The sequence below is a fragment of the Aotus nancymaae genome, unplaced genomic scaffold, assembly GCF_030222135.1.
Source record: "Aotus nancymaae isolate 86718 unplaced genomic scaffold, 86718_ANA_hifiasm-v0.15.2.pri h1tg000007l, whole genome shotgun sequence".
Lineage (NCBI taxonomy): Eukaryota > Metazoa > Chordata > Mammalia > Primates > Aotidae > Aotus > Aotus nancymaae.
In genome coordinates this window covers 27,330,837-27,344,722 of record NW_026988418.1, presented here as the reverse complement: position 1 = coordinate 27,344,722, position 13,886 = coordinate 27,330,837, and the positions used below count along the sequence as shown (strand labels likewise).

Genomic DNA, 13,886 nt, shown 5'->3' with positions numbered 1-13,886 from the left:
TCCTTCCCTCCCTCCTTTCCTCCCTCCTTTCCTCCCTTCCTTCCTTTTTTCTTGAGACTGAGTCTAGCTCTATCGCCCAGGCTGGAGTGCAGTGGTGCAATCTCCATTCAAGGCAACCTCTGCCTCCCGAGTTCAAGTGATTCTCATGCCTGGGCCTCCCCCATAGCTGGGATTACAGGCACATGCCACAGTGCCTGGCTAATTTTTGTATTTTCAGTAGAGATGGGGTTTCACCATGTTGGCCAGGCTGGTCTTGAACTCCTGACCTCAAGTGATCTGCCTGCCTCAGCCTCCCGAAGTGCTGGGATTACAGGCATGAGCCACCAAGCCTGACCCATTTCTTTCTTAAATAATTCATTTAAAACTGGGCATGGTGGTGCATGCCTGTAGTCCCAGCTACACAGGAAGCTGAGGCAGAAAGATTGATTGGGCCCAGGAGTTAGGAACCAGCCCGGGCAACACAGCAGGATCCCATCTCAAAGAACAAAGAAACAAAACAAACCAATTCATTTGGTTTCCTTTGCATATCAACCGATAACCTGAGGTAGCGCAGCAGAGTAACAAGGAGATGAGCTTGGAGTCAGACAGAACTGCCATTTACTAGCTGGGGGACCATGGGGCTTTCTGAGCCTCAGCTTCTCTATCAACAAAAATAGGGTGAATAATACCTGTCACACTATGAGAATGAGGATACAGAAAGCAGGTGAAAACCCTAGCACTGTGCCTGGTGCATGGAAGGTGCTTAGTAAGTACTGCTTTTATCCTGGACTCTCTTGTAGACTCTCATATCTTATCTGGTTTAGGAGGAGGAATGTGGCAACTAAGTAAATCTATGTCTATGTTCTTATTCCTGATGAATATAACGTGGAAAATGTCATAAATGAAGTGTAAACCATTTAAAAATACAGAATAATTTTCCTTGAAATGATCGACAATGGCTCTGAAAGAGGTTACTTTGTAATACGTATGGAGGCATATTAAATCCCAGCAACACAAAAGGGGTGTGGTGATCTTTCTTAAATTTGGTGTGTTCAACCATCCGTAAAACCATTTTGCAAGTAAAGACACTATAACAACAAGTAACAGGTAGGAACAAAGTTATAGAATACGAGTTTCTCAAATTTTCAACATTAGGGTTCTTTTTAATATTTTTAATACTTACGGATGTCTTTAGCAGTTTTTTAGTCCTTCCTCTTCTTGTTCCGTAACATTTGTGCTAACTTCTATTGTATCATACATACTGCCTTGTAACTGACATACCTCAAAAGCATGAATCACATTTTACTCCTCTTATAACTTCCGCACTCCATAGTGGGCTCTCAAGCAATATTTGCTGAGCTGAGAGCAAGCATTTCTTTACATACGTTGACTATGTGACATTTCGAACAGATTTATCTTTATATATTGGCTATATAATAATATACAATATGTACTGAACATTTACTATGTTTGGACATCACAGGGTTTTTCAGTTAGCAACTAATTTATTCTCACAATAAATCCTAAGTGTATATCATTATTGTCTCATTTTACTGATAAGAAAAATAAGATTAGGAGGGTCTAAGAGCACACAGCTACTTCATTGAAGACTCAGGATTCAAACCCAGGCACTTAAACAGGAGAACCCACGTCTTTACCAATTACAATAAATTGCTTTTACTATTGTTTACCTGTTATTGTTGCCATTAAGCAGATACGTTTTGCTTTCTCTAGAGAGAGTATGCTTAGTGGAAAGAACCAACAGATTTGGGAATCAGGCTGACGTGAGGTAAAACCTTGATTCAATCACTGATAGCTGAGTGTCAGAACACTGCTTGTTACTGAGTATCAGCTTTTCTATCCATAAAATGGGGATGACAGAAGCTGGATATGAAGATTGAATGAGGTGACAGAGGCAAGGTGTCTCGCATAGGATCTGGCACATAGTAGCCACTCAGTTACGTCATTATTACATTAGGAACTGAGGCTACTGCCCTTGACCAGAGTCTAAAGCCAGCTTTAGTCGTTTTGCACTGACATTTCCTTATCTCTTGTTAAGCAGATAAGCTCCTCTTTCCTTCAGGTCTCATGGTCTTACATGCCATCTGTATGCTGACATTTCCTTCATATCCATCTTACCCCAAACCCAGACTTGAACTTCAGTCTTTGCCTCCTCAGTATCTCTTTTTGGATTTCTAAAAGGCATCTCAAACTCAGCATGAACAAAAACTGACTCCAGCTCCCACTAACCTTACTCCTCCTATAATTGTCTCCATCTCAGCAAAAGGCAATTCCATGGAGAAGCTCTGGAGTCATTCTTGATTCCTTCCATCTTTTATACGCCACATCCGATCCATCAGTGACTCCTCTTGTCTCCGATTTCAACATATACCCAGAACCTGCCCACGTATCCCTCTGTCTCCACGCCTCCTCCTGTCAAGGCCTGTTTTATCTCTCCCCTGCATTCCTGCAGTAGCTTCCCAACTGATCTCCTTGCTTTTGCTCTTGCATCCTTCGCACAGGCTAGTCTCAACCCAGCAGCCCAGGTGAGCCTTCAAACACGTAAGTCAGGTTATGTCACCCTTCTGCTCAAAACACTCTCATGCTTTCCCAACTCATTCAGGGTCAAAGCTTAGGTCCTACAATGGCCTATGGAGCCTTACGTGACTGGGTCCTGTTACTTTCCCGACCCAGCCTTCTCTTCCTCTTGCTTGTTCCGCCTCAGTGGCTCCTTGCTCCTCTGTGGATATGCTATGCCTACTCCCTCCTTAGGGTCCCTTGCATCTCCCCACGCCCAGATGAGTAAGCACTTAGCACATAGTAGGTACTCAACAAATATTCTGAATAAAGGGCTTGAATAATCATCTAGTTAAACACCAAGCTCACTTTGCATTGTGTGTCCCATGACTATTGCTCTTATTTGCCCACCCTACTACCCTGTCGCTTTTGCTTTGACTTTCCCAGCAGTGACATCCTGACTCTCCCACTATGTCTGGGAAACTCGGCATTATCTATGCTATCTCTGAGAACTAGGATCAGGAAGATGAATTAGTTCCAAAATAGTTCCAAACTCCAGGCTTCATCAACATTTTCTTTTTCTTTTCTTTTTTTTTGGCTAAAAAGGTCCATTTGGACACAGAGCATTCTGGGTAACATCTTTTTCTATAAAAATCAATGTGATATACTGTCTCAACTGTGCTTCTAGAAGGCTGGGTCCCTCTTAAATCCACTAGTGCAAAGGCTGCAGGTATAAAGACAGTTGACTTCTTAAGAGTGTGTTTTGGTAACTTACGAGGTGTTTTATGTAGAAACAGCAAGGTTTACCCTAAAAACAGTTTGCGATCAAATAAATACGATTCATTTCCTTTGCCCCCCTTACAGGATTCTCCTAAATAAAGATGGGTAGGTTAGGGATCTTTAAAGGTGATTGAATACATTAGGGAAAATAACTTCTATTTACCACAAGCTGGGATGTCACACAGATCAAACTTGAAGTTTTCATCCAAGGTGAAGCACCAGGGAGCTTCCTTCTGATTCCCGGGGTTGCGGCAGTAGGAATGGCCTCCATTCAGCTCTGGGAAACGAAGGGCGGTGAAGGTGTGTGTGTGGGGATACTGGGAATTCCACGGCTGGCACTGGCGCCCTGATTTGGTCACGCTGACAGTCCCCCGGTAGTCCACACCTGTGCTGTTATAACACTTGTGATCTGAAAAACACACAAAAGCCCAAACAATTACAAAGAAACACGGGAGATGCTGGAACTCTCCTCTAGCCAGCTGTTTCTGGAGGGGAGGGCAGGTAATTAACCTTGTGGCTACAGCTTCCTTGCTGGTCAGAGGCCATGCAGGGCCATCTCCCTGCTTTGCTGGGCTTGGACCCAGGGCCTGCCTTGCACTTACATTTCTGGGAGGATTTAAAGCTTATGCTTCAGGAATAAAATCAGTCTTCCAAAAGTATTTTTAACATTGAACACAGAAGAAATCGGAACTGGGGTGGGACCTGGGGGCACAGAAGTAATTTCCTAGTGAATGGTTCAAGGAAGGTTCAAGCCAAATTTTTCCTTCCATTCTGATTGACAGCCTTAGACATGATCATGTAATAAAGAATCTAGTTGGTATTGTAGTTCACAGAACATGCTTTTCAGAGGCTGTGCATTCTGAGTTTCTAACAAAAGTGAGGGCTATCTCTTTGCTGATGGGTGGGCACCCTTGAGAACCAGATCCCATTACATAGCCCTCCAGGTGGCCACAGGGGCTTAAAAGCACTGCAGAATCTGTAGAGTTGAACTGAATTACAGCTTGGAAGGGTGATGACAACAGTAATAACGACACTACTGAGCCCTTACCATGGCTAAGCATTTTAGATGCATTCGTTTACTTAACTCTTAAAATAGCATTAATGACCAAAAGGAAACTAAAAAATTGCCAGTGAGATTAATTCTAGATGAAAGGGAAGTGTATGCTGAAATAGTCTTTTGCTTGGTGGTGATGAGGGATTAGGGGATGGAGGCAAACCCATATATACCTTTAAAATAGCGGTAGAGTACGGTTTGGCTCTGTGTCCCCCAAAGTCTCATGTTGGATCATAATCCTCAGTGTTGGAGGGGGGCCTGGTGGGAGGTGATTGGATCATGGGAGCAGGGCCTGGTGGGAGGTGATTGAATCATGGGAGCAGGGCCTGGTGGGAGGTGATTGGATCATGGGAGCAGGTTTCTTGTGGATGGTTTTGCACCAACCCCCCTTGGTACTGTCCTTGGGATAGTGAGTGAGTTCTCTTTCTCATGGCCATTTAAAAGTGTGTGGCACCTCCCCACTCACTCTCTCTTGTTCCTGCTCCTGCCATGTAAGAAGCTTGCTCTCCCTTCACCTTTTGCCATGATTAGAAGCTTCCTGAGGTCTCCTCAGAAGCAGAAGCCGCTATACTCCCTGTATAGCCTGCAGAACCATACATGTGCCAATTATACCTTTTTTCTTTATAAATTACCCAGTCTCAGGTGTTTCTTCATAGCAACGTGAGAATGCACTGACACTTGGTATAATACACTTACCATAACATGAACCATTAGTGCATTAGTGCTTTCACAATATTGTACAACCATCACTACTACAGTTTCTAGAACACTTATGTTACCCTAAAAGGAAACCCCATATCTATTAAACAGTCACTCTCCACTACCCCTAGTCTGGCCCCTGGTAACCACTAATCTGCCTTTCTGTCTGTGTGGATTTATCTATTCTGGAAATTTCATATAAATGGATCGCAACAATGGTTTCTGGCTCCTTTTACTTAGTATAATGTTTTCCAGGTTCATCCAGGTTTGTGGCATGCATCTGTGTTTCATTCCTTTTTATGGATAAATAATGTTTTACTGTGTAGATATACCACAATTTGTTTAACCCTCCTCTATTGATGGATATTTGAGTCATTTCCACATTTGGCTATTATAAATAGTGTTGTTATGAGTATTCTTGTATGAGTTTTTGTTTGAACATCTGTTTTCAGCTGTTTTAATTACATACTCAGGAGTAGAATTGCTAGGTCATATGGTAATTCTATCTTTAAGCTATTGAGAAACCAGCTCCCATGTTTTAAAATTATTATCTTCATGAAGCTTCTTGAAGATAACTATGTCTAATCCACCACTGAATGCTCAGACACAGTACTCAGCCTGTTGGAAAACAATTTCATTAATAGTATGAAAATCACTATAGGTCAAGGTCCAGTTTTCCCTGTGCCATCAGGTTGCTGATCGTTAGAACAGCACAGAAGGTCAGGGGCTACCACTTACTTTTATTTATAGGATCTGCCATGGGAATTCCAATCCGGATACAGTTTGCAGCTTCTGGGCTCTCTGGCTGGGGGAGATCTTCACAGTTTGGCAGTTTCAGCCTCATCAGAATCATGGGATTTGATCTCGCAAAAATGTACTCTGTTTGACACAGGACATTTTCCAGGATTTCACATTCATCGCGACACAAGTCACGGGGCTTGGGGACGGATGAAGTTTCATCACAGTATGGGAAGGCATAGTGGCACAGGGAAGGGATGGCGAACTGAGAACACTTATCAGATAAGTGACTGGAAGTGCCAATCATAGTGAATGCAGCTGGAAAACAAACACAATTATTAACTCCCAGAGGCCAGGGTTTATCTTCTCTGGTTATCTAGTCAACAGATATCAGATATAAACACACATTATGAGGAATCCGCTGTGCTGAAACAGACAAGGCCCAGAGAAGGAGATTCATTTCAGATGTCTAAGCAGCTTACTTTCACTGGCTTGAAAAAAACCATTTTGACTACAAAGTTAAAAAAAACAGGATTAAATTACATATGTACCATTTCCTAATAAAAAAATTAATTAGGTTAAAGTACAATATATTTTTCATTTTTTACTACAAAGCGATGGAACTTTGTGTTTCATCTGGTGCTTTTTATTAGTTTTGTGAGGCTTCTAAAACATCGGACAGCTGTAGGGCAGAACTTGTTTCTGCAGTGGCTGAGCCTGAGCACAGGATCTAGTTCTGTGTCTTGCTGGATGGCAAGAGTTGATGGATGACTTAGGGTAACTTGCTCAATTTCTTTGTGACTTGAATACTTTCTACCCCATGTTCTGAAAATGAGGCAACTCACTTGGATGTTCTCAAAGAGCACAGTGCAATTGTCCCAATGTGTATCATCGAATATTCATGGTTCCTTAGCTTAATCTTTTATCCAGTAAGGTAAGAGGCACAAAAAGCGCACAGGCCTACCTTTGAATACCGCCACTGACAAGGAACTTACACCTCACAAGGTAGCCTATGAGGTTGCTGATACATTATTTCCCAAAGTATGTTCCTCAGAACATTAATCCTGTGGAACAGAATAATGCTTGAGAAACAAGCCAACAAGTTTGGGAAATGCTGGGATAAACAAAGGTAAATGAATTAAAAAAAAAACTGATAACTTTCCACTAGGCTGATACCTGTTAGAAATCTCCAAGAGAGGATTTTTATAAATAAGTTACTAATTATTTACATCAGAACTTCCACTTTTTTTTTTGAGACAGTCTCACTCTGTCACCCAGGCTGGAGTGCAGGGGTACGCTTTCGGCTCAGTGTAACTTCTGCCTCCCTGGTTCAAGCAATTCTCATGCCTCAGCCTCCCAAGTAGCTGGGACTGCAGGCGTGCACCACCATGCCCGCTAATTTTTGTATTTTTTTTAAAGTAGAGATGGGGTTTTGCTATGTTGGCCAGGCTGGTCTCGAACTCCTGGCCTCAAGTGATCCGCCTGCCTCAGCCTCCCAGAGTGCTAGGATTACAGGAGTGAACCGCTGTGCCCAGCCCAAAACTTCTACTTGTTTTTGTGGATATTCAGTTAAAAGTACATTAAGGCATTCTTATATTAGGTTGAAATGGTGTTCAATAGCTCCTCCCTGTCAGTCCTACTGCTCTTTGAAATTTCAGAGTTCTCTTCCTGTTGAAATGAGGGCTTCAGAAAATGGCAATTACCTATTCCTATAGCTGCTTCTTTTGTTTTTTCAAAAAGCACGCCCCCACCCCCGCCGGCTTCCTCTCAGTTCCTTCACATTCCTCATAGCACATAGCTTCTGGATCTTTTGCTGTTCTATGTTTCTGCCTTGGGTTTGTTCTTACCTCTCCTAAACCCTAGAGTTGCCAGAACAAGACCATGGTTACATGTCATTTTCAGATAAATATTTAGGACACACTTATACTAAAAAATTATTTGTTGTTTATCTGAAATTCAAATGTAATTGGGTATCCTGAAGTTTTATTTGCTAGATATGGTATCCTCATTAGACTCTCACGAAGGCAATTTGAATGGATTGCAAAGGGTACAGTACACAGGAGGCATCATAACTACACTAATGGAAGGGGATAAAGCTACCGTAACCACCAGAATGATGCATGCAAAATCCTACAAGGTAGCCTATGCTATACTTTAACTCGTGTGCTAGCCAGTGCTTCACTACTAGATTTCTATCAAAAGGATACTTTCAATGAAGAAAGATGAAGGGTGAAATATTGAAAGCTAGAGTAAGAAGAGACCTATAGTCATCCTGCCTCATCACTCATTTCACAGATGAAGAAGGGGACTTTTTGGAAAAGTAAGTGATTTCCCCAAAGTTGTTGTCATGATAGTTCTGGCATGAGTGTCCAGAATTCTAAACTCTAAATTCGTCCCCTTTCAGTCTACATCATGTCGCTTCTAAACAGTAAGCACTGTGAGGGCAGAAACATACCTGGCTTATTCACCACACCATTGTATCTCCCATGCCCAGTTCAGTCCCTGGTACGCTGAAAGCACTCAATAATATTTATTGAGTGTTTGACTGAATGTGAGATTTTGCAAAGCTTCCTTTTCCTCTAAGAGCAACCTTCAATAAATTACTTTAATGTAAATTCCAGAGCACAGAGATCATGTCTCATGCTTTTTTATGGTCTTGCTCCCAACCCCCCCAAGCAGAGCTTAATCCTTTGTCAAGAGAGGAGCTTAATAAAACTTTTGGTGAGAAAAACAGTTATTCAAGGGACAAATATAATTTCATTGGTGCTACCTACCTGTGATCTGATTTTCTATCTCCCCTTGCATGTGCAAAGATTCCATATAGACGGTGCGGTTGCCAATAAATCTTGCACATGCAATCCCTCTGTATGGCTGACAGAATCCATCTTCTTCATATTCATCTCTGAAACAAAGCATAGACATTAGCTGATGCACCATGTGCATGGAGGATACAGCAAGCTCTGACTGCACGATACCCTAAATGATCACTAGGGGGCACAGTTGGGCGTAATATACAAAAGACTGGACTAAGGAATGGGGCTTTTGCTCAGTTCTTAAAACATCTGTTGGTCACATTGGTCAAGTTTCCTACACTCCCAGAAAAATCATCCTGAAGCACAAAATCATCCTTAAATGTGAGAGAAAATGCTTTTATTTTCGCAGCTGGTAGTGGGCTGGAAGATGATGTAGTTATAGGAGTAAAGAGGAAATGAGTTGGAAATCTGGGCACATGTTCTACAGTTTTTTGTTTTTTAAGCACAGATTATTTCTGCTTCATTTGCTACAAAGGCGTGGGCGGATTAGCCACCAGATCCACTCCAACTGACATGACAATTAGGGGGATCCATGGGGTGAGAAGCTGGGTGCAGCTGGAAAGAAACCCGACGGCAGCCCAGTTATGTGGGTCTTCACTGCTTAAGCCCCATTATCTCCACCCTGCTCAAAGAGGGTCAGGGCAAACCATGGCCTGCAGAGTTTGAACTAAGTCACTGAATCCAAGGAAATCTAGAGAAAAGATCCATGGAAATTCTGTTTTCATGCTTCCCTAAAATTTTTAAAAAGTCTTATTAAAATTTTGCTGCCTAAAAATTACAACACTTTTGTAAAAAGGAGGGTAGTAGATTTCATCTGGAAGACAGAAGGACACCAGAAATGACATGATTCATGTGCCAGGTTAAAGGACTGGAGAGCTAAGGCTGGAGATGAAGACCCAAGATAGCAGGCTCAACCGGAAAGGGCAGAGCCTACCACCTCCCACGAGGGCCTGCAATGAGTACAAGACCCTCTGAGCACAGAACATCCAGCTGTTTCTCCAAGGCAGACCATCGCCAAGCCAAAGTCTGCCTGCTACGGGTATGGGTTGACTTCAACCCTGGATGATCTTGCTCAATATATTATCTCAAAAAAATACTGTTTTTCCTCTTTGGTTTCTTCTAAGTAAAAATCCCTCAGAGCAAAGTCAGGAGAACAAAATTCTCTTCCTGCATTTAACATTTGGGCACCCTTAGGCAAGCTGTCTGAGCCCTCTGAGCCACTATTTTCTCATCTACAAGTTGGAGATAGTAACTGCCTTCTCTGCCCTACAAGGGAAAGTTATGACGATCACATCAGATAATGTAAAAGCTTTTCTAAATTATAGAGATAACATACGACTATTCTTAGAGTATTTACAATGACCAAAGAGGACATTTATCTAAAAGACAGTTCTTCACTAAGCTCCTGTATCTTAAGAGGGACTGTGCTTAGTGCTGTGGTGCTGCACTTCCTGGCTTGAAGGTCTAGTGGAGGAGTCTAGAAACTCAAAGTATAGCAGCAAACCAAGTGGAAAAATCATCAGATAGAACACTAATTTTCTGCTTCTCTCTGCTCCCTATTCATTAAAAGAATCATTTTAAAGGTGGAGATGGGGGAAGTCTCTTCAAGTTAGTCCTGAAAAGAGTTTGTATTGCAAAGTTCTTAAAAACTGAACCTTTAAATACACATACAAATGAATATATCATATACCTGACATAAAGACATTGAAATTTTACTGTTGCACAATCCTGCAAGCACTCCACATGTTTACTTTCATAAATCCTAGAGTAATGCTGAAGCCTTTTTGGCTTAAATTTTACTTGGGTTGTAAAATTAACCCAACTTTTATTGGGTAGCTAATACCATAAACCTAAGGGGAGAAAGAAGGTTCTTGATGACCTAGGCTTGGATCTTGGAAACCTAAGTACAGAGACCAGGATACACCCCCATGCCACCCCCCTGCTATTACAGATGATGCTGTTCTATCCCTAGGCATTAGCAGAGCCCTGGATTTTTAAGGTGTCATTATGAGAACACTTCTTTCTCCTCCACATTAAACTCTCAAGGCTTCAACTTATATCTCTTGGGAGGACAAAACCCTGGAATTACCCCCAGATATAAATCCCCAACCTACTGGGAGTTCCCATATTTTATGTGTGAGGCTTAGGCTAAACTTCTTACCACCTTTCCAGTTCAAGACTCTTAAAAAGACTCTTTGAATGCTTTTCTTCAGAATAAAATGGAATGCAATTCCTTGGCTGCACATTTCTTATCAAGAGCTTAGAGCTGCAGGTGTACTAAATTTTTTACTATTCCCAGAATTCCTACTATCCTGGTCAGGCTCTTGAGAGACAGATTTTTTTTAAAAAGAACACACACACACAAAAACCCAAACCAGTATGTACTGTTATCTGCTGGGAAGTGGTTCTCAGTCTTGGCTCCTTATAAGATTCACCTTGGCAGTATTTTGGGAGGCCGAGGTGGGTAGATTATCTGAGGTCAGGAGTTCGAGACCAGCCTGGTCAACATGGTAAAACCACATCTCTACTAAAAATACAAAAATCAGTTGGGCATGGTGGCAGGTGCCTGTAATCCCAGCTACTCAGGAGGCTGAGGTAGGAGAGTCGCTTGAACCCAGAAGGCAGAGGTTGCAGTGAACCAAGATCATGCTACTGCACTCCAGCCTGGGTGACAGAGTGAGATTCTCAAAAAAGAAAAAAAAAGAATCAAAGAATCTCTTTGGGAAGCTTTTGGAAATACCAACGCCAAGGCCCCACCTTAGACCTATTAACTCATAGTCTCTGGGGATGAGGCTTAGGTATCCATGCTTAAAGAAACCTATCAGGTGATGTAATTGTGGTTGAGAACCACAGCACTAAAAAAACCAAATGTGTATTAAGTGTCTGCTGCTCTGGGCTGGGGGTACTATGTCAGGTGTTTTCCTCAAAGCAGCCCCTGATGAGTTTTTATCCTTATTTTACAGAGGGAGAAACTCAAGTTCAGAGAAGTTCAGTAACTTGCTCAAATTCACAAAGCCAGTCAGTGGTAGAGCTAGGATTTAAACTGAACCTCAAGGTCAGGCCACTATCCCATGTTGTTAGAGCTGTAACTATGTTCTGCTTTTCAGTACTACTCTTAGTTAAATCAGCCTGATCAAGAAAGAGACCTTATAATGAGTCTTAATTCTGTACCAGGTACTGCCAAGTTTTATATCCTTGTAAAATAGATACTAACTCATTTAATCCCAACAACAATCTTAGAAAGAAGGTAAAGATGTAATTATTCCCATTTTACAGATATGAAAAGTGAGAGTCAGAAAGCATAAAGAACTTATCCAAAGTTACCCAGCAAGTAGAAGAGCTAGATTTGCCCCAAACAGTGTTTCTAACCACACTCTATAGCTTCTTTCCACGTGGTTTGGCGAGGGAGTTTTTGCACTGCTTACAGGGCTTTCTTGCTGAGAAGCAGCTTTGGTGTACGCTGGGTGGTAAAAGGTTTTCTTTTAAACATAAAGTCACAATCACTTTTCATTCCTTTCCATTTTTCCCCACTGGCTCTGGCTGGAGGGGAACAAATGCTCCTCTAGCATTAATTAGCTTTATGCTTTTTTCCAGCTCACACTTCTTTCATCATTAATGTCTTCCTGCCTCACTCACGCTCAGCAAATTAAAAACATGAAGCAAGTGACAAGGCAGCAAAAGTGCAAGGGCACTTGCAATGAGCGTGCCCGAGCCTGCATTCAATGGAGAAAAGTGCATTGTGAAAGGGCAAATGGAAGTTGGCCATTCATCACAGTGCTGGCACCAGCATGCACCGGCTACCTCACCATGATGTCAAGGTGCCGGCGTGCTTTGTGATGAGAACTCATGTTTCTCAGGAAGGTAATTGAGTTACCACGTTGCCAGCCTCTACAACCTCTTCCATAGTCCCTGCCATGGGATTGGGAAATGCAAATGCAGTCTGTACTCCACCTCCTGGGTCTCCCCCTTCCCCAGGGCAAGGAGCTTATGAAGGATACTTAAAGAGTGCTAAGAGGGATTGTGGAACAGTGCAGCAGTAAAAGGAGTACCCATCTAGGAAGCACTGCAGAGCAAGGAAAGAAAACGCTGTTATGCAGAGACTTCATAATCTAGTTGTTGCCAGTTTTTCCAGCTTCCTTCCCTGCCAGATATGCCTACAAGCCCGACGATACTAGTCACGTGGATGATCTTGCTAGTCTCAAGCCACAGGATGCACTTTGATATTGACGTGGCTTGGCCCATGCTCATCCTGACGTCTGGCATGTCCTGCACCCTCTTGTTCACCTTGTGAATGTTCTCATCTTTAAGATCCAAATGCCCCTATCTTCCCCAGAAAGTTAGTTACTCACTAACCCCACTCATTCCCAGTGCTTTCATCAAATCATTCCACAGATTTTCAATTTCGTATAATATTTTATCTGTTTAGTGCCTATTTTGCCACTGACCAGCCAACAGAACTAGAACAGATGAGGAGACTGTCGCAGGCTAGCCCACCAATATGGACCCTTCTCCATATCAGGAGTATCCTCTAAATTAGAAGTCATTTTTTTCTTTCTCATCAGAAGATAGAGGGCATGGATAGACATAGCTGAACTGATCAGTACTGACAAATTTGGCCCTAAAATGTTCTTTTAGGGGATAATTTCAGCTAGAATGCCTACCTCTTTATTTTTAATTTTTTAATTTTTATTTTTGAGATGGAGTCTTGCTCCCATCGCACAGGCTGCAGTGCAGTGGCGTGATCTCGGCTCACTACAACCTCCATCTCCCAGGTTCAAGCGATTCTCCTTCCTCAGCTTCCTGAGTAGATGGGATTACAGGCCTGCGCTACCACGCCCAGCTAATTTTTGTATTTTTAGTAGAGACTGGGTCTCACTATGTTGGCCAGGCTGGTCTCAAACTCCTGACCTCAGATGATCCAGCTGCCTCGGCCTCCCAAAGTGCTAGGATTACAGGCGTGAGCCACCGCACCCGTCCTTCTACCTCCTCTTAATGGGAAGAGAATGGATGCAGAGGGACTTTCCTAATTGTAAAATCTCACTTAAACCAAAGAATTGAAACCAGGTACTCAAACACACACTTGTACACAAATGTGCAGAACAGCACTATTCACAATAGCCCAAAGGTGGAAACAACTCAGGTGTTCATCAACAGATGAATGGATAGACAAAAGGTGGTAGATACATACAACAGACTATTATTCAGTTATGAAAAAGGAATGAGGTACGGAAACAGGCTACAATGTGGGAGAGCCTCAAAGACATGCTAAGTGAAATAAGCTGAACAAAAAGGATACATATTATATG

General features: G+C 42.3%; 1 protein-coding gene across 1 annotated transcript in view; it reads right to left on the bottom strand.

Moving 5' to 3' along the window:
* Nucleotides 1-3,431: 3,431 nt before the first annotated feature.
* The window catches only part of LOC105710183 (inactive tyrosine-protein kinase transmembrane receptor ROR1), a 359,068-nt gene continuing 348,613 nt past the window's right edge, over nucleotides 3,432-13,886 (bottom strand). The window contains exons 5-7 of the mRNA XM_064372437.1: nucleotides 8,542-8,669; nucleotides 5,768-6,085; nucleotides 3,432-3,685 (exon numbers count right to left, since the gene is read on the bottom strand). Coding sequence (XP_064228507.1) covers nucleotides 3,432-3,685; nucleotides 5,768-6,085; nucleotides 8,542-8,669 — 700 coding nt within the window. The remainder of the gene's footprint in view (nucleotides 3,686-5,767; nucleotides 6,086-8,541; nucleotides 8,670-13,886) is intronic.